At 43.1% G+C, this 26,660-nt stretch overlaps 2 protein-coding genes across 2 annotated transcripts in view; both read left to right on the plus strand.

Annotated features, from left to right (window-relative positions):
* The first annotated feature begins 90 nt into the window (after positions 1-90).
* LOC119387515 (calpain-7) lies at positions 91-25,135 on the plus strand. Its single transcript, XM_037654926.2, has 18 exons — positions 91-386; positions 1,139-1,247; positions 2,618-2,775; positions 6,568-6,635; positions 8,288-8,566; positions 10,367-10,580; positions 12,125-12,210; positions 13,867-13,960; positions 14,058-14,204; positions 14,907-15,137; positions 16,461-16,605; positions 17,224-17,323; positions 17,830-17,959; positions 18,028-18,103; positions 19,711-19,919; positions 21,229-21,371; positions 22,432-22,524; positions 22,666-25,135. Exons 1-18 carry the CDS (start codon positions 276-278, stop codon positions 22,808-22,810), a joined length of 2,538 nt encoding a protein of 845 aa, XP_037510854.1. The 5' UTR covers positions 91-275; the 3' UTR covers positions 22,811-25,135.
* An 819-nt stretch (positions 25,136-25,954) lies between these two features.
* The window catches only part of LOC119387518 (uncharacterized), a 102,145-nt gene continuing 101,439 nt past the window's right edge, over positions 25,955-26,660 (plus strand). Inside the window, exon 1 of the mRNA XM_037654929.2 lies at positions 25,955-26,278. The gene's annotated coding sequence lies outside the window, so the exon portion shown is untranslated. The remainder of the gene's footprint in view (positions 26,279-26,660) is intronic.

The following is a 26,660-nucleotide window of genomic DNA, read 5'->3' on the forward strand; positions in this document are numbered from 1 at the left end:
CCCTCATCATCATCTTTAAACTTCACAAATAAGTTGCGAAACATTTGCAGCCAGGTCGAAGCCAATCGAATCCAGCTGGCCAGCTGCTCGTTGCTGGCTCGCCCAGCTTGTCTGTAGGTGAGGTCGAAGTGTCGAGGTTCTTAACTTGTGTAACTCAATTTCTTGAATCGAATGGGTACCTAGAGATCGTTGACAGATTCGGGATTGGGCGACGCCACTGTCACCTCTTGCAGGCACATCTGTGCATCGGCAGTCACTGGCATGAGTCAGTCGTCATGGGCGAAACCAGCAGAGCTCAGTTCGAACGCGATGCCGTGGAGTTTGCATCTCGGGCTGTCAAGTTCGACCTGGAAGGAAACCCTGGCCCCGCTGCTTACTACTACAGGGTGCGTTTTATTCCTCCCTGCCTGACGTGGCAAATAGCGCACGCCTCTTGTACCAAACAGTGCATAAACGTCGCTCCTGTACTATTTAAATATCGTAAGTACAGCGTAACAAATTTATGAAATAAAAAAAAAAACAAAGAGGCAGAAAAGAGCTCTGACATTTGTTCATAAATTTGTTGCTTTTTAACTACGATATTTATGAACCAACTCTCCCAGATGAAGCTGTGCTTGCTTCTGTACTGGGGCAGAATTGATCTGTCGTGGTGTCTATTGATGAATTCACGGCTTCGATCGCCCATCGGTTGCCAAGTGTTGTAGGAGCGCGTGGTTTAATGCTGTTTTTATCGGAGGCATGGCTTAGCTTGCTCGGTCGATGACAAACAGCTAAAAATAAAATAGCTTGTCATCATGATATATATATATATATATATATATATATATATATATATATATATATATATATATATATATATCATGATGACAAGCTATTTTATTTTCGATAATAGCAACATCCACATGTTAGACTGTCAGCTACAGAGGCTTCCGAATGTGCCCCTGGTGACTCAAGCATTTGCACTCACTGACATTTTAATCTATTGTAGCCATGTCACTGCTCATTTTGTAGATTATTCAATAGGTCTGTGTGTAAACTTGTGTAACACATTGTTCAGATCAAGATCCATGTCTGTATGATGTCGTTGCATTTTATTTCAAAACATTGCTTGTGTTTTTGACCATTACTTTGTGCACAGGAAGCGGCTCAAGCATTGCAGTCAGCAATGCTGTCTGGCTCACAGGTGGCCTGCATTTCTGACAAAGCAAATGAATATCTCAACCGTGCTGAGGAGCTTGTGAAGCTAAGTAAGTCTTGCGTGCCTTTTATCGAGTCTTGTATGCGCATACCCACATTTTTTGCGAAGCTCTGCTCACTCTGAAGCCATGTAGAATGGCCATATAGAAAACCGAGCTATCGCTATGTCCAGTTTAAAGTCCCTAGATTTTTCCCTGTTGAAGAGCAGGGAAAAATCTAGGGACTTTAGTTCGGATGTGGTTTTCCACAGACGTGAGTACATTATTCTCCTGTTGCTCAGTGAAAACTAATCGTGGCTTCGCCCTCGCTTCGCGAGTGCGGCCATTGAGCGATAGCGAAATGGCCGGTTGGCAGGGTCACGGTCACGCGCTACTGGCCGCTGTCGCGGCCACGCGCTGTTTAGCCTCCCCATAGTAACCGAGTCTCCCACACCATGGTCATAGCCAAAACTTCTTCTTTTCTTTCTTTTTTTTTTTTTTTTGAGAGGGCCGAAGGGGTGAGCGGTTTTCACAGCCATGTGTTTGTATGTGCTTGTGAATGTGACGTGTACATACATATGGACGTCAAGCAATTTGGCCCCCATATCTGCAGCATCAGAATTGACTGACTTATTTTTTTAACCTTCATAGGGCAGTAGTTCACTAGACTTGTTTGTTGTTAATTTTAAAAGTAGTATATTCCCGAAAGTGGAGGTGGCACAGCATTCCTACAAGGTTTGTTTGTTGGAGGCATAGGCTCTTAAGTCTTTAAAAGCTTGGGACACTTTATCCCTGTTAGTGTACTGCTACCTATAGTGGGATATCAGTAAGGCATGTTTACTATATGTTATTTGTATTGACATGTATTCCTCTCATATACATAAAGGAGGCTGTGTGGAGAAGTACGAATGTGTGCACCACATCATGATGAGATTCTAAACTTTTTTCTCTCTATGTGGTACGTGCGCATGGTTGAACGTCCAGTAGTGTAATGGGGATTTGAGGAGGAAATAACATTTACTAGCCCACACACCAGGGGCATAGCCAGAAATCTTTTTTTCTTGGGGGTGGGGGGAGGATAGCGGAGTTTACACAGCCACATGCTCGTATGTGAATGTAACATGTGTACTTACATATGGGCATCAAAAAATTTAGGTCCCTAGCTGTGCCACTGCACACGTAAGAGCTCATTGCGCACGAGTTTTAGCATAAAATGAAGCAAGTTATTCTTTGGCTTATTAACACTATCATTACCACGAAGTAGAAGAAATGTTAAAGGTACACCACTTTGAATTCTAATGAAACTTTTCCCATAAATTTGGATGACCCTGTATGTATGCTTCCAAGGCCTATCTGCAGTGCTTTTTACATCTTCACAAAAGTGTTGCCTTTCTTTAGCTCTCACTCTGATAGCACCCGTGGTTCTTGCATTGTGTCCGCAGCGTCGAGCACGCACCTGCCCGTCACAAGCAATGCCCAGCAGCTCCAACTGGACAGGGCCAAGTTCCTGCTGTCACAAGCGCTGGACGAGGACGAAGCTGACAACTACCAGGAGGCGCTAGAGCTCTATACGCTGGCAGTTGAGCTCTGTCTGCAGGCGGTGAGGGCACTTCGTTCCACGTGGGGCCGCCACTGCAGCCCCAAGGGACACTCCTCCTCCCCATCCCCTGTCGGCCAAGTACAGTACAGGGACAAGCTTTCTCTTTTGGGGCATAACTGTAATCGTAATTGAGAAGCCATGCAGCAGGGATGAGGCACAGCAAAAGATAAGCAGAGCAAGCACCAGACAGTGATGGCTATGTGCTATTCATGTCCAACTTTCTTGAGCTGTCCCTTGTCTCTGTTGCAGTCTCGCTCTAGCTCAGCACTCTGTCCTATCGCTGTTTCGAAGGTAAACATTCAACTGACTACTATTGAAAGCTTTATAACAAAGTGTGCTTTGCATTTGGCTGGTCGAAATCAAGAACGCTGACTACATGTTTTTTCATTGGCACCCTGCTCCACCTTGGAGCACATACAGGTGCTCTCCTCTCTCAGCAGGAAGCACTAAAGGGGTCTAACACAATTTCCCGTTGCATGGCTCCTCTGATTGTTCTGTGAATGGCTGAATGTTTAGCTCTGGCGTGCTTTCTCTGGCTCCTTTCTCTAGTGGGCTTCAAGTTGGAGCATAGTGGGAACCAGTCAAATGTACCATAATTAAATACCATCCATATAGGCCTATTAAATCAACATTTGTTTCTTTGGCTGTTTCATTTGGGTTGACTTAATGAAGCTGCGTCTGCTTTTGATGGTACATTCAAGTCACCACTGGAAATGTCGCCACCCATTTACAGACAGTTAAGATCAGCTCTGTCACAGCTTCATGAAGTGGCTTCTATTGTAGATGACCTTGCGAATGAATGTTATCAGTAACATGATTACTAGAGCAGTGTGAATAGCAAAATTTTGGGTGCGAAGCGAATTCGAATATTGAAGTGTGAGTGCGAATTGAATCGAATATATCTAGAATATTTTTCGAATACTTCGAAGCGAAATTGCAGAAAAAAAAGTTAGAGAGGATTCCTAAGCATATTCTTATGAGATAGCAACATGAAAGTGTTTCTTTTCGCTAGGTTGATGAAGCACTGGCGGGGTGGTGTTTCATAGTTGTCTTATCAAGAATGAGGCAATGTAGAGGCCGAATTGTATTTATGTACATGATTTGGTGCAACCAAAGTGTTGCCAACAACACTTTACACGTGATAGGCAAAGCTGCCATTTCCTCAGCCTCTCCTCCTCTTTCAACTTCTGTGGAAGCCCAACTGTTGTGGCGGACAAGGGTGTGCTCCCTTCAAGACCGGAGTTGCAAATCTGCCTCATGGACGTCGATATATAAGAACATCTGAAATTTTGGGTGCTAAAAAGCTTCGGCGTCCGATTTTTTGGACTTCCTGCCAAAATTTCAGGCCCAAAACAGCGTTAATTGAGCCCCCAACTCTGCCACATCTTTCATCTCCATGTTGTAACCAGCGTTTTCTTGAGTTAATACTAGTGATGCAGAACTATCGATGGTACTATCGATACTATCGATAGCTGAGTCACTATCGAACTATTGATAGTGAAAAAAACTATCGATAGCACTATCGATAGTAAAAAATTCGATGGTACTATCGATAGTATAAGATCAACAGCGCGAACTCACTGCAGAATAAACTTGGTTCCCCGTGCGCCTGGTACATAGTGCAGCCGGAGGAGCAGGCTGAAGAGCACGAAAGTTGACATGATTGTGTTCTTCACCAGAGTGCTTTGCTGATACATGATCATAAAGTGAAACAGTTCAGCGGTAGCGAAAAGGAAGGCGTTACATGTGGTGGGACTCTGCGGCTTCAAATTATATTGCATTTTATGATTTAAAAATAAAAGATATCAAGAAGTTCATTGTAAGGTGTAACTGGTTAAATTTGGATACAAATTTATTGATGGGGACATTCCGTCATTTTCACTGCCGAAATAATTAATTTCTCTGCCAAAAATTGCTCATAAATTAAGCGAAGCTGGTAGGAGGCTATCGCAAATATTTTGGCAATATGGCCGGCCAGCAACCGCATCATTATTCACACCACTATCGATAGTATTGTCACGTGATTGTGACGGTGAAGAATGCTGCAGCAAGACTGGGAAATACGGAGCTCTTTATTTGGGCGAACTTGTTCCCAGAAAATCTAAACTCATAATACAAGCGATGCATGCTGTGCACTGATAGCGACGAGAACAGTCGTTGGCTGTCGAGTGATCTGATCATCTGTGGAACACGTCGTTGTTTATAGATCAGTCATCGAATCTTCCAGCGTTATCGCTGGTGCTCGCGTAAGCTCTCAAATAAACTTGACTATTCGCGTCCGACGCGTAATCCCAACAGAATAACTCAAACAATCGTGAAGCTGCGCAAACATTACGACGCGGTCTGCGTCAAACGTTGCTAACAGTCTTTTTGTGGGTGAAACCCGAATACGTCAAAACAAAGCAACAAACACGCATGGCAGTAATATCGCTATAGTATGCAAGGGTTGACGCTTGGCAGGGTTGAAGCGCTCTTTACCTCTGTTGTCCCGTCCCTTCCTAATCGTTCTATGCGCTGTTAACATTTTGTAATGAGTCGCTAGAGTAATATTAACGATGGTACTACCGATTGCACTCTCGATAGTTTGTCGATAGTAGCACTATCGATAGTTTGTACACACTATCGATAGTTACAAAAAAACTATCGATACTATCGATAGTCAATTTACCGATAGTTCTGCATCACTAGTTAATACATTTGCGACCGTAGCGGAGCTTAGAAAGCCGCTTTGCCGCAATACGGGGGTGTGATGAGGGGAAGCATATTGAAAATCTAGGGACCACTTTCAATGGACTTTGTCTTGGCAAAGTTCGACCGTAACGGAGCTTGAAAGGCAGCTTTGCCGCAATACTGGTGTGTGGTGAGGTGAAGCATTGACAATCTAGGGTCCACTTCCAATCGGACGTTGGCTGTGTCTTGGCAAAGTTCGACCGTAGCGGAGCTTGAAAGGCAGCTTTGCCTCAATACCGGGGTGTGATGAGGTGAAGCATATTGAAAAATCTAGGGACCACTTTTAATCGGACGTTGACTGTCTCTTGGCAACGTTCGGCCGTAACGGAAATTGAAAGGCAGCTTTGCCGCAATACGAGAGTGTAATGAGGTGAAGCATATTAAAAATCTGAAGGGGTCACTGTCAATCGGACGTTGAATGTATTTGTTTTTGGGAAGTTCGAATAGTAAAATTCCAGTGCGAATCGAATCGAATAGCAAATACTATTCGAAAAATATTCGAAATTTCGAATATTCGCACACCCCTGATGATTACAGAGGGACATTCACTGTAAAGTTCGCTATTATAACTATTTTTTTTTTGCCTTTTTCTCATATAACCGAATCTAATCAGTATATAGAAATGGAAAGAAGCATATGAGCTTGTGCTTACATGTATATAAAGTTTCAAACTGGGAACAGGAGGCAGAATATGTGTTTGCTCCTCATCTACTCTACAGAAAGCATACTAACCTTGCTTGTTGTTGGAGCTCGCTGTATTTTCCCGAGGAAAGATATTTAAACTGTTTTAAGGTTTCATTTCTCATGAAGAGTGTGGAGCTAAAGGCATGCGACACTTGGAGCCGTCGGTAGTTACATGTCTTCAAACATATTCCTTTTTAAGACAGTAAAAGACAGTAAGCAGCAATATGTCGCAGTTCAAACGTCTCACTGCACTGGCATCTGGTTTGTCGGAGTATGAATCACTGATGATAACTTTTTACAACTTTAGAGTCATGTAAGGCAATTTGGTATATGCATTATCACAATGGCCCTTCGTATATTTTTTGTTGCTTATGGCAGAGAGCTGCTACGGATGACAAAGCCCTCCATGAAAAGCTAACCAGCATTGCATCTCAAGGACTTGAAAGGTTGGTTGCTTGTGATGTTTACTGTACGAATGTCAGCCTTTGCGGTTTTTTGGAAATGTTAAAATGCATTCAGTTCTTAGATCGGGAAAGTGGAGGTGTTGTTTCTTGTGTGTCAATTGTCTTTATTTATTTATTAGGACTAACATTTTGATTCACACTGCCTTGTCTCTGTCATCTGGTTCAGTTTTGAATAAAACACAGTGGGCTTGTTTTGTGGCCGTGGTGGCTATGTCTAGTAGGGATGGAATGCAGGCACTTGTAGACTTGGATTTATGCTACATTCGACTGATCACTTTTGAGCACTCTGGAATCATGCCTTAGATTTAGTTGGTAATTTGGCAGTCTGAAAACACTGGTCTATTCAGAGAGCAGCTGCACTACAACTTGGACTACATGTTGGTACTCCAACCTTCTATTGTGACCAAGGTCTGGCAGAAGTCTGTTCACACGGCTTGATCAATTGCCGTCAAGCAGTCAAATCTTCAGCATTGGCAGCCCGTCTGGAGGGTGTTGTATCGCCGCAAACACAACTGGATGGAAAGAATGGAATGGAACTGGATGGAATGAGGTGTACGTTCCCAGAGGAAAAAGATTAGCACAAGTGACTGGTGGCCTGAGCGGTGAAATCGCGAAATGCGGCGCTGTTTCTCCCGAGCACACCAATAGTGAGAGTGCCAGGCACATTCTATTTTCTAAAGGAGGGGTTGCCGGCAGCAACTCGCAATGCCAGCGCAAGAAAGAAAGAAAAAAAAAATGGGGGGTTCATGTACGCAGCCAGGTAGTGCATAATTCTGCCATAAGGTAATGCATAAGATGTCATCTGACAGACAGGCTTTAAGGTAGGTCGCTTAATCAGACGACAATTCTGTTGGAACGTTTAGCTTGAAACATTTTGCACGTTTATTGCATAATGATAAATTGTGTGGCAGGGTTAACCTCTTCCCCTGTCCTGTCCTTGCACTTTTCACTCATGTGTACAATTATGCAAAAACCAGCCAAAATATGTGCAATCCTGAGTAGCAGCACAACAATGCCCCCCTTTCCACAGAATGTTGTCTATGTAGTTGAGCGTGTGGAAAAGTATTTACAGTAGACTCTCATTAGATGAAACCTGAAGGGACCAGGAAAATACCATATTTTCTCACATATAACCTGCCCCTGCATATAGCCTGCACCCTTAACTTTAACTCTACAAAAAAAAAAAGAAAGATGTAGCCTGTACCTCCACTTTTTAAGCACATTTTTCCGTTTTTTGGTGCTGGTTATGTGCGAAAAAATTTAGTATGTTCCGTTTAGCAGGACTTCCGTTTAGTGAGAGAGGAACAGGGGTGCAGAATTGAAGCATGAAACCAATCATATTAGAAGAGGTTGTTCCATTCAAGCAGCAGTTCCGTTTGCTGAGAGCTTACTGGATGTAGTTTCATATACTGTATACATTCTCACCACTGAGCTGGATCGTACAGAAGTCCAATCACATGGCTCCTCCAGTTGTTCTGAAAGCAGCCAAACTTTCAGAATGGTAAAGTTTTCTCTAGATCCATCAAGACGGAGATCCTAGGTGTGCTAAGGATCCTAAAATTTTCCTACCGGTATTGTCCACCTGCTTGGCTGTTGGCACTGCAACATGTGACACCATCTCTGTTGGTGTGCAGGGCTGAAAGCATAAAGGCCAAGCTGGCCAGCAGCTGTGGCAGTGGCAGCACAATAATTCGGCCTGCCCCTTCAGCACCTATGCTCGAAGGGGTCAGACCTAGTGGTAGCAGCAAGGCCTCCAACACGTCACTGACCACCAGGTTCAGCTCGGAAGCATCCACCACGTCATCTTCGCTGAGTTGCCCTGGAGCTGACGGGGAACACGTGCGAGACTCCGGGAACAAGCTGCTCATCAGTGGCAACGACGGGTATACACGTGACGAGATTGAAGTCCTAAGGTGAGCCTTCTTTGAGGGCTAGGCACCGCCAGTCAAAGGAGGCATTAGTGAAATGTTTGTGTAACCCTCGCAAACACCATAAATTAGTAGGTACAGAGCGTTGAATACATTTTACCAGCGATAATAAACAAGGACGAGAAAAGATGCAGGACGATCACTAGACTTCAACTGAATTTTGTCATTGCAAGAAGCTAATCTCCTTTTTTGTGAGGGTGATTTATGGCACACTTACGCACCTATATGCCTCCCTGTGTATGTGCTTCTTGCAAGGGCGCATGCGTAACGCATAGCTTGACACATGTAGCTTTTCACGTAATGATGATACTACAATTTAGATCTTTTTTGTGGTTTTCACTTCATATGCCATGTGTTTGAAGTAAAATTCAATTAAAGTCTAGTGATGTTTCTGTGTGCATCTTTCTTTGGCCTTGTGTTATTCTCGCTGGTAAAATGTATTCAAGTTAAAACCAACTAGCCCAGCTTTCAGCATTAAATGTACAGAGCATGTTTGCACAAAATGCAAAAGGAAGCATTAAAGCTAGTGTATGGCACACATGCTTTTGCACAACTTGTACTTTTAGTGTGACAATGTATAGGCTCCCTGTGTACCTGCTTTCAGTAAATCCACTGTGGCTGCGGTGCCTTTTGTCATATCATTTACGCACGCATGTGCACACTGAAAAGGCGAATGCGGTGAAATTAGAATTTACTCAGTCATCTTTACCTTCACCATCATTATGTTGATGATTACTTGTATTCAAGATGTCTTTTCTGCATTCTTAGTCCAAGTAGAAAATAAAAAAAAATCAAAAAGCTCTTTTTTGTTGTTGTAATGGTTGGATGTTTGTCTGGCACTGCAAGGCTGCACAGAACTTGATGTTGGCCATGCATTGCCATTGGGGAACTTGCACTAATCCCCTGTCTTTGTACAGGTCATAGTTCTGCAGGGAGTTTCGTGCACAGCCAGAACAGCGTTCTAAGACACCCTAACGTTGGTGAAATAAATGCTTTGTTTACAATAAGTTGTGAATGCTTCTGCATGTGTACATATTTGTGTGTACTATATATTCCATTTACCTGCTAACATTGTAAATGTGCCAGCAGCAACATTAGCAGCAGCCAGAGCATCCCTTATTTCCTTTTTCGAAGAGTCGTGCAATGCAAGAATACTTATGGTATGTCGTAGTTGAGCAGTGGGTTTGTCTTCCAGCACTTGTCCTGCGGCATTCTATTATTCACTTTAGTATGTCTCTGCTTTGCTTAAAGCTCCCTGAGAAACAAAACTACGGTACAGCAAAATACAGTGAAATACAAGCTGCTAGAAAGCACGTCAGGCCACGCATGTTAGACAGACAAAAGTTTCACCACTGTGGGATGGTTAAGTTGTTTTTTGGAAAGTGACCTGGTTACAATGCATGTGGCCTTTCCTCTCTTTGTCATCTTTTTCTCAGTTAAATACAGTAAATGTGCTGAGACTACGCCACAAGCTACAAGGGCCGGACAACTTCTCTAATTTTGCCCAAGTAGTGCTCAGAGCCGTGCACAGTCGTAGATTTCTAGTAACCTTTCTTTCACCGGTCTTCCTTGTTAAAACCGAATTTTTGGGAAACAGTTGTGTTTTCTTTTATATAGTTTAAGTGGGAACTTAAAATTGGAAACTCGAATTATAACACAGTGTTTTATGCTAAAAGAAAGGAGAACTGTGTGGGAAGGGTTGCATACTTCCATGACTTAGTGGAGCAGTGGCGCACAGTGACGTGCCATTGCCGTGCCATGTTGTGATTCTCGCGCCCGGCCCAGGAAGACATCAGTGATCAACGGGCGGGAGTATGTCCCTTTCCTGGAGACGGACAAGCGGGACCGCTTTGCCTTCAAGCTGCCGTTCTGCGATCCGGATGGCAAGCTGTCCCTGTCGCCTAAGCAGCGTGCCTCCTTCAGCCACTGGGCACGACTCGAAGAGCTGTCGTCCGACCCCAAGATCATCGAAGTGGTTGACTGCTTCAGCATCCGGCAGGTATGCCTGCTTGCATTATAGTTGGTTACAACCTAAGAAAAAAATGTCAGCTCTGCCCACAGCGATCGCTGTCTATTCCACAGAGAACTTGCATAAATGCTCCATCCAATAGCACTTACTCATTTTCGCGACGTCAAGCATTTCTCAGGGGTTCAGATAGTTGACTTTTCCATACAGGCACACTTTTGTGTCGCTGGTTTTACGTCAGAGTCAGAAACTTGAACTTCCAGGTAAATTTTTTCAGTGATTCTGACATCGCTGCTCAACCAAACGTGCTGTTTTAGGTAGTAACAATGAATCTTTAGCTCTTAATATGCGCAGTATTTACATTAGCCAAAAAAGAAACCAGCTAGCATGGCTGTCTTTCAAGGGTCAAAAGCAGGCGTGCCGCGGTTGTGCGAGTGGAGCTTCAATTTTGTCTAGGTTGTAATCAACTGTACTAAGGTTGGTGTGTAATAGTATTGGAACCTGTCAGCATTAAAGAGATGGGATATGTAGGTTGGAATGATGGGGCCAGCATGCCTTCATGGATGGTATGCCAGACAGCTTGCATATACACATAGGCATGCACACAGGGGGGGCAGGGGGGGCGGCCGCCCCCTCTAATCACCTAAGAGGGGGGGTGCAAAATCTGGCCCGTACATTGACCCTTTTAGTCACCTACGAAGGGGGGGGGGTGCAAAATCTGCCCCATACATTGACTTGTAGGGTGGGGGGACGCTGCGATGAACCTTTGCCCCCCCTTATGGGGAACCCTGCGCACGCCTATGCATATACACTCAAACCTTATTATAACAAAGTCACATCTGCCACGAAAATAACTTTGTTATATCCGAAAATTCGTTATAAACGTTTATTTGTAATACTGTATATATGACAGCACTGTTCTTCGTTTACTTCGTTATAACCGATAATTCGTTATATCGAGGTTTGAGTTAGACTGGCAGGAATGATGCCGTCACTTGTGCTTCTTCATGCTTCTTCAGGTGAAGGACGACGGCATCTGCGGGAATTGGCTGCGACTTACAGGCACACCATGGTGCACTGTTGTCTATACTGAGTGACATGTAAAATGCGTAATAATGCATTGCTCAATTGAAAATACCTAAGTGTAATCTATGTTAATAAATTTTTACGAGCAAGGTTTCTGCAAGGCACACTCTGTCTTTGGTTCACTGGATTCCTGTTTGAGTTCAGAACTGCCCATAATGGCATTGAGTTATTTTACCTCATTTTGTTGCTTGTAGTAGATTACCAGCCCTACGTGCTTCACAGCTCCAGAGTACAGCTGATAGTTAATGTACTTGCTCAGGAAATAGATGGTAGTTCTAGAGCAGGGGCTTTACTGGTCTCGTTTCGAGCCACCGTAGCAGGAAGTGCACAATTGCACTGGATGATTAAAAGATAAGCTGCCATCAGATATCTCTTGCATTACCGCTTCGAAAGTTGGACAGAACACCTATCTTGAACGTGACTCTACCCTTGCCGGCCTTTGTATCAAGTTGCTTTTTACTAAGTAATTTTGTCTTTTATTCCTTCCTCAGACTGTTGTTTCAGACTGCTCATTTGTGGCATCCTTGGCTGTGAGCGGCCTCTATGAAAAACGGTTCAAGAAAAAAATTATTACAAGGTAAGGACTTGGATACACATATATATATTTTTGGGATTGTATAGCGCATAGAGTAGACCGTTGTTCATTTGTACCTTTCTATTATAAAGTAGATGTGTACAGGTCATACTGGAAATTTTTTTTCTGGGAATTTGGTGGCTTGTATTTGCACTATAGTATCTGTTTTAGTACTAATGAGGCTATTTACTTACAATTGAATAATACGTACATAGTGAACTGGGGTTTACAGGGGCCCTGCAACACTTTTTCAAGTAATCATCTAGTGGCTTCATTAAAAGAGATTTTTGCTTCACGAATTGACTGCCGCAAAAGTGTTAAAAATCCGTCAAGTACGAGCGGAGTTGCAAGGATTTGCCGCACGCTTTAAGCGCTTTCTCTCTCCTTTCGTACCAGCGAGTGCGCTGAAAGCTACGCAGGGAGGGGGATGACAAGGGGGCAAGAAGATGCGTCTCTTTGTCAGCGTGCTTCATGACCTTGAGCACATCCTTTCATTTTTTTCTTCGAACGCGCAACTTACTTTCAATGTTATCGCGCGCGTGCGGGGGCAAGTGGCGGCATCCTGTGGTGGCCACGGTAACTAAGCGGCTCACAATGCTCAAGTCAGCCAATGGCCGTGGACTTTGGGTATATGGCGCAGTAATTTGGGGCTATGGCATCATTTGTAGAGAGCAGAGGGAGCGATTTCTAACTGACTGAAAAAATAATTGTAAATTCCAGGCCGCATGCTGCGCTATAATGTTTGGCTCGCGTATTCTCAGGAGCCTCGACTACCGATCAGCAGCGTTTTCTGACCATGCTTAAAAAGTGTTGCAGGGCTCCTTTGAGCTGCAAATTCAAATAGCAAAACTATGTTAAAACTGAGTATAATTAGCTGTTGCGATCATATGACCATTCTTCAATGACAAGGTGCATGTTAAATCAAGTGAGACCTACAAGGCAAAATAGTATTGTATAGACATGCTTTTTGTGCATTTAGACTCGGACTACAATGTGCGATTTCCACTTTCGAAAGATTGAAATCTCTTTTGTTTTAGTTCTTTAAGAGTACCACTTTGATAATGGCAGGCACGAGATATTCATACGGGACTGAAGCATGCTAGTTATAGTAGTCATCTAGCAATATGTGGATGTCATAGCATTCTTCTTATAAAGGAAATGACTCCCACCTTTTGGGTACTGCTGAGTGTGGCAGCTGTATCAGCACCACATAATCTTTGCATAGCGTGTTGTGTGCTTCTCTTGCCAAGTTTGCGAACACTTCTGTGAAACTTTGTGTTAAAAAGAAAAGGAACACTCTGCTTGATGTTCCTATTTCTGTGCTTAAATCAGGACTATTACGTTGTGCATTGGCCAACATTGCTTTATTAGTGAGCATTTCACTTAAGTAAATATATATTATCCCTGTTCATGTTAAAGCTATTGCTTGTCTGATGATGCATTCCTAGTTGACAAATTGAGAAAGCTTTTGTGACACTGCTTTAGTTATATTTGGATACAATGCTGAATATAACAAAAATAGTAGAGCCAGTATCAGAGTAGCCTTGAGTTTAGCCTAGCCTTTCTGTATTGTTGTAATTCGTTTGTATTTTAATACTTTTGTTATTTACCGTATATTACTTAGTGGCATCACATTTGTGCTTTTTTCACATATTCCAGCATAATCTTTCCCCAGAACAGACAGGGACAGCCAGTGTACAATCCTTGTGGCAAATACACTGTCAAGCTTAATATAAATGGTGTGCCGAGAAAGGTAATCCTTCATTTTTTTCCTTTTCTTTTCGTTGTTTACCTGTTAATCAACTATTTTATCTTTGTCAATTCGCTGTCTTGTATACAACCCCGGCCAGGTGGTCATTGACGATTACTTGCCGATGGGCAAGAGCTCAGAGATGCTGTGCTCCTACTCGAACAACAAGAATGAGTTCTGGGTCTCACTGCTGGAGAAGGCCTACATGAAGGTCATGGGAGGCTATGACTTCCCTGGCTCAAACTCCGTGAGTGCTGATAATTTTTTTTTTTTTGTGCTCCTTCTCTGTATACTGAGCCTCAGTGCTATGCAAGCTACAGGCATTTCGTATTGAGAGAAAGAGAATGCGCCATGTTCCTTTACTGCAATGGCCAGGAGGTTTTAGATATGGCTGTATAAACAATGTCATGAAAACCAGTTTCTTTTATGTTTGTGAACAAGGGCAAGCATGTCAAGCTAACTCCTATGTGGTTTCTGATGGGGGCAGTTTCAGCCACTCTATGTAGTGGGTGTTTGCTCGAAGGACTCAAGACCAAAGGCAAGGGGTAGGGTTGTCCTTTTTAGTTTTGCTTAGTAAAGTGTTGTTACAAAACTCCCACCATCCACATTATGCAAATACTGTTAATTTTTGTTAATCAAGTCATGTCACTAATTTGTTCTAATCATTTTTTCAATTATACATGACTAACCGCACTTCAGATATGTGATTGATGGGGGAGGGGAAGCGGGTGATCATGCCTACCGCCTTCCCCCCATCTGGATCAAATCAAATCATTTTTATTTCCCAGAAAAAAAAATAAGATTCTGGAGAGGTTCCTTGGCCATCGGTTTCTGGCCGTAAGATCAATTAGAAGATGACACATGTCCCACGCTTCTGATTCCTGTTTTATATAGAGCTGTTCCATAATATTGACCCAAACTGAATGACAGCAACATTTGCCTGGTGCAGAACATCGACCTGCATGCGCTCACTGGCTGGATCCCCGAACGCGTCAGTCTTCATGGAAGCGCAGACACACCTTTCAACGCAGAGGCGTTGTTCAACAAACTGCTCGATCGGCACCAACGTGGCGATGTGCTGGTCACTCTTGCCACCGGGGAGCTGAGCGAGGCCGAGGCGGAACGGTCAGGCTTGGTGCCTTCGCATGCCTATGCAATGCTCGACGTGCGTGAAGTGCAGGTGAGTTGAAAACACTTGAGAGTGATTGCTAAATGCAAGCTGGACAGCTGTCATGAGAGATAACATTCTTTAACATACAGTGAAACGTTTTAACAGAAATGAATGTAAACTGAGAATCATTTCATTCAATCTAGAAGCTCATTAACCCTTTGTGGTCTGAAACCTTTACCCACTTTCTGTCCTTTCTGGTCAGAAACTAAAGAAATCAAAGCTCAAGTAAAAGAAGTTGACTTACTCTTTTAGAGATGGCGCATAATGCAATGAGAAAATGCTTGTTGAATGAACCACGAAAGAACTTATCAAGCAGGGCCCGACCACGGACCACTGCGGTTGTGTTGCGTTGTTGGCAGGTGTCCGACAACGAACCGCAAAGTGTTAAAGAAGTACCGACTGACTTGACACAGCCGATTTGCGTTATCTTTTATTTGATTTTAGGTACAAGCTCTTTAAATCTAAAGCAATATGCAATATACTGGTGAGCATTATGATGCCCTAAATAATTTACTGTAATCCTGTCAGTTAATAATAACCAGTTTCATTACTGGTTCTCTGGAGGTGAATATGCCACGATGTCACGATGAAGTGGCTTGCTCTGCCATCTCTGCGACATGTGAAAACAGCGAGAAGTAACGCTATTTTCTTTCTTTTAATGCGTGGCACTGGGATACTTTTCCTTACTTCACCAGCAAATCTTTTTTTCATGAGTCACGATACTGTGATAATGTCAGTGATCCCAGATAGAAACAAAGATTAAAAAAAAAAACGAAAAAGAATAGCTGCACATACCACACAAATACACGCGGCGCTCACATGGCGACGCCTGTGTGTGCATGCGGTCTGTGTTGCTAGTTTGTCCCGTGTCGTGTGCGTTACGCCTGAAGGTTTCTAGTATGACATAACCAACAAATCCAATGTTCAACCTTAGCTTACTCCCTAGCTGTGGCCTTGACCCTTCTTATGCATGATGCATCTCATCAGATCTATTGGATGAATGTCTTTGGAGAAGACCTCCCCGAAATGTCATGGTTTCTTTATATCATGGTTTTATATCATGGTTTATGTCATGGTTTTTTATATATATGAATGAACTCCTCCCAAAACATTCTTTTTTCATGAAACCTAGCTCAATGTATATATTTGCTAATCTTTCCGATATTGTTTCTCATACTTTTGACTGGCTAAGCGTTATATTTCCACATGTAAGAAAAATTACCTAGGTAGTGTTTATATCGTACAGCCATATAAGTTGTTGGCAGTAGTGTGTTAGATCAAATGACTTGTACAGAAAAAGGTGCTTCGGTATTTTCCTGCATTGGTTGCCAGGGTCGGCGTTTATTCCTGCTCAAAAACCCCTGGAGCCATCTGCGCTGGAAGGGTCGGTTCTCAGAGCGTGACACCACCAGCTGGACGCCCGCCCTGGCCCAGGCATTGCGATACGACCCACACAATGCTGCCATGTTTGACAATGGTATGGCTGCGCCAGTGTGTGCAGACGAGTTTCATGAATCACTATGCATTTACTTACCCATTACAGCGGAACCTTGTTAACTTGAATTCTACTGGAATAGGCAATTTGTTTGAATAACAGTGTTCGAGCTATCAGTGCCCCTTTAAATATGGTGCTCAGTGACACGTGTGGTATGTCATGCTAGAGCAGGCTTTAAAGCCCAGCACGAACTTGCGTGTCCAGCAGAAGCTGTTAATGTGGCCAGAGAACTTTGTCGGAACGAGCCGTACAGTTTTCTGAAAAAAATGTTGCCGTGGAAAGGGTTAAACAACCCAAGAATGCAAAAAAAAAGTCTTATCAGGAGTTTTCCATTTCAACATCCTTCACAATTCCCTGTACCCACATTCAGGACAATAAACCCCGCAACTTTTAAAAAAAGTTTGTACATTTGAAGTTTTCGCTGGCTGAGCTTATATGAATGGAAGTTTACTTGTAGTGGTGTTCACCCTGGCAGTGATTCATTGTATGCAGCAGACAGTTTACACGTTCCATTTTTATCTGCCAGTAAAGACGAGATTCGTTGTTGAATCAGTTTATTTGTAATGTGTGCATAAAGTACCCTGAATTCCCATTCTGCAGGGGTGTTCTGGATTGATTACGACTCTGTGTGCCACTTCTTTGACGTTGCCTACCTCAACTGGAACCCGGGCCTGTTCCAGTACACCTACTGCACTCATAGGCAAGGATACTTACTTGCTTTTATGGGCTGTAGCCAGTACTTTCAGTGGGCATACAGCATGGCTGAAAATATCCTGAACATGTTACATACGAGGCACTTGATTATATATCTGACAGCAGTGCAACTTAACATAGAGATTTGAATACGCTAATAAAAAAATTAAGTAGTTAAAGTATGTTCACCATCATCACAAGCAACCTAGACCCTTCTCCAAAGTGTTGCAGGCAGAGAGTCAAGTGAGAATATATTTGCAAAGTATGGTGTGCAGTTCCACATTGTCTAAAAACCCTCGTTATTTCCTTCCTCAAAACGTTTCATTACTATCATCATTCTTGTAATGCTCACAGCACTACGAAACGACACCTTCTGCTCTTTTGCTTGGCAAGAAGAAATAATACATGACGAAACTGGTTAGCATTGTTCAAGAAATATTCTTACCGTCCTCCGTTATTCTTAGTGTAATTGACATCCTTGCTGTCATTGTTTGCATTGGAAACACGCTGCAGGTCATGGAATGCCGGGAGTGGCCCGGTCAAAGATTTGTACAACATCGGCGAGAACCCACAGTTTTCGCTTGAGCTGAGCAAATCGGGTTGTGCTGTCTGGATCCTGCTGACACGGCACATCATAGACAGAGTTGGTTTTCCTTCTTCATCGACTGTGTAGGCCTTGTGTTGATTTCACGTTGTGTTTCGCACCTGCAGGAGGACTTCGCAAACAACCGTGAATACATATGTCTGCTGGTGTACAAAAACAATGGAAGAAAGGTGTACCTGCCATGTAAGTCCAGCTTACTCGCCTTTGCTCATACTAGCATTGATCTATCGAGTTGATGTAGCAAGCCCTGCTCTACCCACAACAATGGTGTGATGTTTGTTGTAATTTGTACCAACACTAAAAGTAAAATAGTGTGCAGTCTCTTTCTCTGACTTGTACGATCGAAAAGAAAAGGTGTGGGGAATTTTGGATCGTCACTTTAGGGAATAGCATAAATTTTTTGCTGCACTAGCACAAGATGCATTGGCGTCTACTAGCAAAGCCGTTCTTGCCACAGTGACAAGTCGGCATCAGGGTGAAGCAACACGGCCTTATCTTATCATGCTTCAAGTAGTGCTGCGACCATTACTATGCATATCTGTATGAAAGTTGCTGCAGCTTTTGACGGAAACCTTGTGATGAACATTACGAATGCGCCTGGTAGTCTCTTCTTGAAACATGTACAGTAAAACCTCGGTGATGCGAATCTCGCAGGATCACCAAAAATATTCGTATCATCTGAAATTTATATCACCAGAAAGCATGGAAAATTAGCATGCAACAAAAGGAAGCTGGTGTACATTTTCAGTTATTGTTTTTCAGGGCCGCAGCAAAGTCACGAACAGCTCCGAATGATTGACAGTGAAGTTTTTAGACGTCAACGATCATACCTGCACTCTTAAATATACGGTCCGTGCGTGCGTGTGTAATTATTGAACTAGGTGTGTTGTGACCCACGGCAGCTAGTAGCCCCTTCCAAATCTCAGTATGCTTTTCCGCATGACACCAGAGTAGTGCGGCGAAAGTGACCTAAGAAGTGCTTTGACACGATAGATGAAGGCAAGAAAATTTCAGAACCGTGGTCCTATGTTATTATTTTCTTATCGTGGTGGTGTTGGGGATGTTTTTCGAGAGATCCTCGAAATGTTTTTCGGATGTTTTTCGAGAGATCCTTCTTTCGGTCCTCGTCCGCCTTTCATAGGCTGTCCGATGCACGAGGACATCATTTTCATGGAGGACATGGCTTGTAATCTAAACGCGGAAACACATGGAGGCACATTAGGGCCTTCAAGATTCGCGCACACAATCTCGGACACTATGACGTGTCACTAAATGTTTATTGTGATCATCATGTAAGAAAAGTAATTTTCTTACACTGTGATTCTGACGAATTGGCGGCGCGGCGCGCATGCCCATGCTTGCGTTTCTGCACCCGCACGTGCTTGGCACGTCTTCCGCGGCAGCGTGGACAGCACTTCTTCGTACCTGCGTGGTAGCGTACGTTTGTATCAAACGTCGCGGGGTGAAAATCTGTTCGCAACAGTCGTACTCCATTACATTACAGGCCAGCGGGCCTTGGCCGGGACCAAAGAAAAGTTCGTATCACCCCGAAATTCGTATGAGCCGTGATCATATCACCAAGGTTTCACTGTAATATACCATACCCATATCTGTACAGGGCAAGAATGGTGTGTTATCATAGGGAACTGTACTGCAGAGGAATGAAGACATTGAGCTTCTCTACCAGTTTAATAATAATAATAATATCTCGGGATTAACATCCAAAAACCACGTTATGATACCAGTTGTTTGTTTTATCTCTAGCTCCTTGATATTTTGATGACTTGCAGTTGACCCTCCACCATACCTGGATGGCGTGCGTATCAACAGCCCGCACTACTTGTGCAAGATGGTGGTTCCCAAGGGTGGTGACACCCGATACACCCTTGTAGTGTCACAGTACGAGAAGAACAACACCATTCACTACACACTACGGGCTTACAGCAGCTGCCCGTTCCAGCTGGCGCCCATTGGGAACCCTTACAAATATGTTCGTGAGGTAAGGCCCACATGCACATTGCACTGCAACAAAGTGCCAAAGGTATTTTTTACTTCACTGTAATATTTCTACTTGTATAGGTGTTGAATGAAAAAAATAGAAATATAGATTGGAAAGGTTATTTAGCCCATTTGTAGCTTTTTTTGTGTGAACGGTGATTGTGGATTTTTTGCATGGTTTTTGTGTTTTCAGAATCCCTTTTGCATGTATCACTGCTTTCAGGGTCAGTGCTGTCCAACTTCTATAGAAGCATACGATTGTTGGCCACTTCCGAAATTTGTCAGACAAAGCTGCTTTTAAAATGACGAAAGGAAATGACGAAAGTCTTTGGTTTCAGCCACATACAGAAACAAAAGCGGCAACAGCCACGTTTTTAGTATATTTTAGCACATTGTGCCTTTAGCTACCCACACTGTTGTGCAGGATTGAATAGGTTTTGCACAAACGGCTGTTCACTGTTGGTAATCATGGTTACTAACATACGCACAGCCATCAAGGTTATAGGCGTGTGCATGGGGGGGCAGAGGAGGGGCACGAAGTCTGCCCCATACATTGACTTAATAGGGAGGGGGGCCGCTGCGATGAACCTTTGCTCCCCCTCAAGGGGAACCCTGTGCACGCCTATGATCAAGGTGTGTTGCTTGCTTTTCACGAAAGAACAAACCGTGAAGGAGGGCGATGCATTGACATACTAGGGCCTGCCTTCATTTTGTGTAAGAATCCGCATTGCAACAATGTGATCAACAGATTTTATGCAATTTTTTTAATAGAATGAGAAATGATGGCACATTCATTGTATTGTAACAGATAAGGGTGCTTTTGTATGTCTTACACTCTGCACTCAAGCCGTAGGTCATGTAAAAGTAGTAAGTAGTACATTTGGTTTTGTTGTGTATTTCTTAGGAATACACAACAGTACATTAGGAGTGCATTAGTAGTAGTACATCATGGTTTTGTTGTGCATATTTCGTAGGAATAGTGAGACATAGCAAATTATTTAAGACATATAGACGATTAGAGGCACTATATGGTATCTTCAGACAGGCCAGCTGTAAAATGTGTCTCCACAACCATGCTTGCTCTTGGGAGTCAAGCGCACTGCCCTCAGAGGATTTTGTGTGTGACAATAGACTGGTATTAGTGTTGGGGGACAGTGGGAAGCGACACTGTCACGTATCTTATGAGGGATAACTGTAAAAGTGGTGGACCTTTACTTGATTATGGGATGCATCACGCTGATCGCTTATTGAAGTTTGGTAAAGGGTGGCTGCTCCAATTGGTTTATCAGTCCCACCAACCTGTCATGCAGGAGAAGCACGGGATGTGGACAGCAGCAACGGCCGGTGGTTGCGGCAACCACCCAGAGACCTATGGTCGCAATCCAGTGTACCAGGTGTCTCTGCAGAGCAGCCACGACAACAATCAGATGCTGGTTAGCCTGAAGGGGCCAAAGTGAGACTCCATCACTCATTCTTCAGTTGGGAGGAATCTAAAAAACCTTCATGTCTGGTGCAACCTGTGGACAGGTTGGCAGGCATGCGGTAACAAGTGCTGTATTTCTATTTAATAAACTTTTACCTAGGCCAACTTGGAAATTCGGAAGGTTAGAGGGATCCCATCAAAATGTATGGGCATTGGTTGAGGCTGAACTAACAAAAAAATCTAATTAACCAGAGTCAAATTAAAAGAAGTCTACATTATTAGACTGTGCAAATAATGTGCATTCTCTTGCACTTTTACACGCTTGTTGAAATCATGTGCAATATATTGGCTCTTCGTTGTTGTTTTCATCGATGTTGCTACTGACATATTTTGACTCTATTATCTTTTCCCACAGGGCACTGTTATTGCTAATGGGCATTATGTGGTGATCGGCGGTTCCTAGGAAAGAAGTCTTTGTCCATCAGTGGACATAACTAGGCTGATTATGGTGTTCAAGCTGTGATGTTTGTTGCATATTCCATGCAGAACCTGATGTGATGGCTTGTGCATTGACTAGAGATTGGTAGCCTTCCAGTACACTTTCATTATTACAAATAAAGCCTGTTCCTTGGTATGGCACACATTTGCAGTGATGCAGTCGGCACAGGTTGGTCTTGCAGTTCTGTTCTGTCCTTTTAGACAAAACAGAAGCTCACACCCTCTTTCATTCTTAGCTTCAAGCTCTAGTAGTACTAAGCAAACTGTGTTCTCACGAGACCTGATGGAAAAAAATTCATATGCAAGTTCCCAAGGAAAGGCTTATATTTTGAACAGTGCTATGCTGGAAATATTGAATGTCGTACTTCTAAATCACAATAACAAGACTGGCTGTCTGTTTGCGGCATCTTTCTTCCTTTAATTTTGCAAAAATATCAGAAGTTACATTTGGTGTAGTTGACAAAGAGGTGACAGAATGTAACCTTCTGACTAGTGAGCACGTTTGGCTTCATTACTTTGATGTATGCATACTACTCATTAAAAGTAGTGTCTGATTGAGTTATGGCTGTTTGTGTTTCTTTTTTGGATTCAGGCAATACCAAATTGGCTTTGATATAGTGACTGTCACTGTCAACAACCCATCATGTTCCGACTTCTTTGCTCGGAAAGGATCCGGAATGTTCAAGTGAGTGATGCTTCTTATCGACAGACTAATTAGTGGTCAGTAACTTCAGTGTAAACAAAGTGCCTGGCTGAGTGTTTTATTGTGTTACACACCGTTTGCAACAGAGCTATGCCATAAGCCTGAGTGTGTTTGGGTTTCCAGGTCTGGCTTCACGGTTCTCGAGCTGGAACGCGTGCCGGCCGGTGTGTACAACGTGATCCCGTCCACCTTCAAGCCATTCCAAGAAGGGCCTTTCTTCCTCACCGTCTCAGCCACCTGCCCCCTCAAGATGTCACGCATTCAGTAGCAGTGGCTCTGGCACGACAGTCGTCTCGCCGAGTCATCACTAAATTCCGTGCCCACGATCAACATGAATACCAGACTTCTCATGCCAGGATCTTAACAGTGTACAGGACGAAAGACTCCTTCCTCTCTCAGCATAGGCAGCTTCACCCCACTGGCTGCGGAGCATGAAAGAAAATTGCCTGCTCAGGAAAACGCATGATTTTTACGGGCTGAGAATATAAAAAATTCTCTAAGGAGGCTTCAGAGTGAGTAAGATGGAAGGGCAAGTAGTGCGTTTGGCTGTGGCAAAGGCCAGCAAAGTGCCATCTTGTTCGTGATGTGATGTTCTGCAGTGAAGTTGTCTTCATGATAGGTTAAATGCTTCCTATCGTTTTAGTCACATGCTTCATTACTCTAGGTGCTTTACATGTGAGCGGCTGGTATTGGGAAGGGCTGACGCACATATCCATATTGCTGGAGTTGAATGCTTGTAAATTTGGTCATGTCTCTTCTCATTCTCTCTCTCCTTTTTTTTTTTTTTTTTAAACGTAGAAATTAATGTTGTGCTGTAAGAACTCAGGCATAGAGTTTAGTTCAACCATGCTTTTGTTTTTAATATATGTGAGGCATTATTGTGTGAGTAGGTTCTGAACAACAATCTTCATTGGTGCTTCACTGCACAAATTGCATTGTTATCAATTCTGTCCCCATTTTTTTCTGCACCTGTGACAAACCAGCTGCTGAAGGCAGTTTTAAGCCTCCAGCTGCCTTGCAGCTGTCACCAAGGGCTTTATATGCAAACCAGCTGCTTGTTGCTGCCTTGTACAGTGTAGGCAATTTGTGAAACTCGGGTCATAATTCACTTAGAAAGCTTGCATCCTTGTGTGTGTCAAACTTGTGCTCGTGTAGGTATACTTCTCACTGTATAGCAGAGTGTTTGTTTTGCTGACCTGTTGAGTACAGCACTTGCAGATTGAAACGCGAAAATTTACGGCAAGTAATGCGCATACTTTTGTTTCCAGCATCTACAGTTTGTGTCACATTGCCGTAATTTTGACTAGGAACACTTGCATCAGAACCAACATTACCTTTAGTGGCCGGATTTGCAGCGACGTGACGCGGTTATCACAAGCAATTGCTCATAGCTGTCGTTATACTAAAAGAAAAAAAAGAAAACGCGTCTCAATCCATGAGTACTGTACACTATCTGCGTGCTTTCATCACTCGATGTTTATTACGTTTTTTGTGTATAATATCGGGAGTCTCAAATGCAGGCATCAACACTATGTTTCTCTATGTTTGGTGTACTATTGCACTGAAAACAAAGCAAAACAAAAAACAGTATAAGCAAACATCAATACTTGTCTAACAAGCACTTATGTGCACATATTGCAGACACATGGTTTAATGCAATGGTCTCTTGTGACCTTATGCTGCATTTCTGTTGCCCATGGGTGACCACCACAAGAAAGCAGCGTCTGTTGTCAAGACGCTTGCTTCATGATCCTCACCTTACTTCAGCATTCTTATTTAAAATATCTTTCGATGCCTTTGAGGCTCCTGCTTAATATGCTACAATACTAATGTGTGTGCTGCAATTTATTTTAATATCTTAACGGTATTTAAGAGCCTGTGTACTGAACTGGTACGTGTATTCTTGCATAAATCTGTACATATCTCAATTTGTGGGAAGTTATGAAATAGAAGAAGAAAAAAAAGAGTGTATCATGTTTATTTTTGAATATGTATATCTTTACTTGCTGTATACTGTACATAGGTAATGTGTAATGTAATGCACGTATAATGTCAATATAATGCTCGATTTGCGGAGTGTTTGTTACGGCTGTTGGATTCGTTTTTCTGGTTGTTGTAAAGGACTGTGGTTATAAAGAGGTGATTTTAACTTGTTATTGACAGTTTGATTATGGCATGAGCTGGCAGACCTGCACTGCATGGTATGAAAAATTGTTAAAGCTCTAAAAAAATATCAGCGTACGACAAATCGTGTTGAGCTCGTATATTTGTTGTTTTGTTGAACAATAAAGATGAAATTCCACTACCTGTGCTCATAGTCGTCTATGTATCTACTGACTTAAAGAAAGCTGTCTGTTGTTGCAAGTAAAGCTAATGCCTATATTCTCTGCTAAATTTTTTGGGGGCCTCTAGGACAATGATTCCCAATTCAGGCGCGTATTCCAGGCTACGTGCAGCCGTGAAATAGTAGGAACAAGTTCACTGGCATGTTTCACATTTTTATGTTATAATTAGATCAAATTTGTTTGAGGTTTTTTATGTTAAAAACATTTTTGGGGGTTTCCAAAATACACTTTCTGAACAGTACATGACACTGCTGATTAAACTATTTGATGACATGTATTTTTGCCATTCTCTAGGCGTTTTAAAGCTGCCTATTTGCATGGTTGTTTCCTGTCTTTGCTTGTACTCATGGACATAAAAAGTTAATAAAGTTCGCACCTACCTTAATGCGGTGTGAAACTACACTCACACATTTACCAGAGCAAAAGAAAGTTGGTGGATTACTTTTGTGATGAATAGAACAGAGTAACTGAATTGCATGACGTGGCTTTCCAAGCTGGTGGCAGTTAATATACAGTCTTTTTTTTTACCAGCGCGAGACGCCTGCCCTAGTCAAGTTATTCTAATGACACAACTACCTTAGCACGTCAAATTTAATCATTTTCGCCTTGGCTACCCTTAGAGAAACAAAATCCAGACCTTCCACACATATTTCGTTGCGATATGATTGCGCTGCCCGTTAAACGGCGCACATAAAGTGCTTTGATGCATCTTGCATTTCTTATTTGCGGCCTAAAAAAATCTCTACGACACGGAGTTCTCTGTGATGACAACGCTGCAAATGCCGGCAGTTCAAACTTCGCGCCATTTGTGCCACAAATTAGTAGACGCGTAGACGTACGCAAAGTGGTCTGAAGAACAATTGAGGGCGACACTTGACATTCAAGTTTTTCACGTCACATGATTCAAGTGCTCGTGAAGTCTACGCGTTATTAATATACCTATGCATGTACAAATGCTCAGCTGCTTGGTGGGAGACGCTTATAGGTACGTCTAGTGATAAAGGTGGGTACAGCAGCGCCACATCGCGCCGACGCGGCGCGGCTTCTTATTGATTGGACTTGTCCGCGGCAGTTGTCGTCTGGTAAACGGCGTTGTGGGCGTGTGTGTTCCGAGTGCTAGCGCTGGCGCGTAGCACTCCCGAGTGTTGTTGACCGATTTCTACTCCCTCAGTTTCCCCGTACCTCGCGTAGAATTTATCATCAAAACTTTCGTCAATCTACACTTCTTGTGCTCACAATACCATACTGTGCGTGCCAAAGGGACGTGAAGAACTGCTGCATTTACGCTTATTTGCGCAATGATCAGGGCTCAAGGTTGACTGCGCCAAGCATCAGACCATCCGAAGAGGTGCGGAGAAACTCGTCCAAGTGCCAAACGATGCACAAGTGAGGTGAGCAGAGCTTTCGGGTGCCTGCGGGAGCACAGGCCGGGTCTGATCAGCTGAGACGGAGCAACTTATCCGTTAATTAATTCACTTTCGAGACACGAAAAGCTGCCAGCTGAATGCCGCTGCATGCTGCTCCCTAGATAGTTCAGCGGTGCTTGGAGTGACTGTTGGAGCGATGCTTTGGATTCAAACGTCCCGGTACTGCCGTATTGTTGCGTATGCATACTGAAGTTTTGTCTTCGATGTATCAAACCACAATACCTACGCAGCCACTATGGCACGAGCATTTGCTAGCCAAAGAAATTATTATATAACATATATAACCGGAGGGTGCTTGCGGTTTGATCGTGAAGAAAAAAACGCGACAAATATGCCATATATATCG

This window comes from Rhipicephalus sanguineus, chromosome 3, assembly GCF_013339695.2.
Source record: "Rhipicephalus sanguineus isolate Rsan-2018 chromosome 3, BIME_Rsan_1.4, whole genome shotgun sequence".
NCBI lineage: Eukaryota > Metazoa > Arthropoda > Arachnida > Ixodida > Ixodidae > Rhipicephalus > Rhipicephalus sanguineus.

Bases quoted from the DNA above. Each gene is read 5' to 3' on its own strand.
- LOC119387515 (XM_037654926.2), top strand. From the start codon at position 276: ATGGGCGAAACCAGCAGAGCTCAGTTCGAACGCGATGCCGTGGAGTTT. The intron at 17,324-17,829 runs GCAAGGATACTT...AACACGCTGCAG, and splicing joins TACACCTACTGCACTCATAG to GTCATGGAATGCCGGGAGTG. The intron at 19,920-21,228 runs GTAAGGCCCACA...CCTGTCATGCAG, and splicing joins CTTACAAATATGTTCGTGAG to GAGAAGCACGGGATGTGGAC.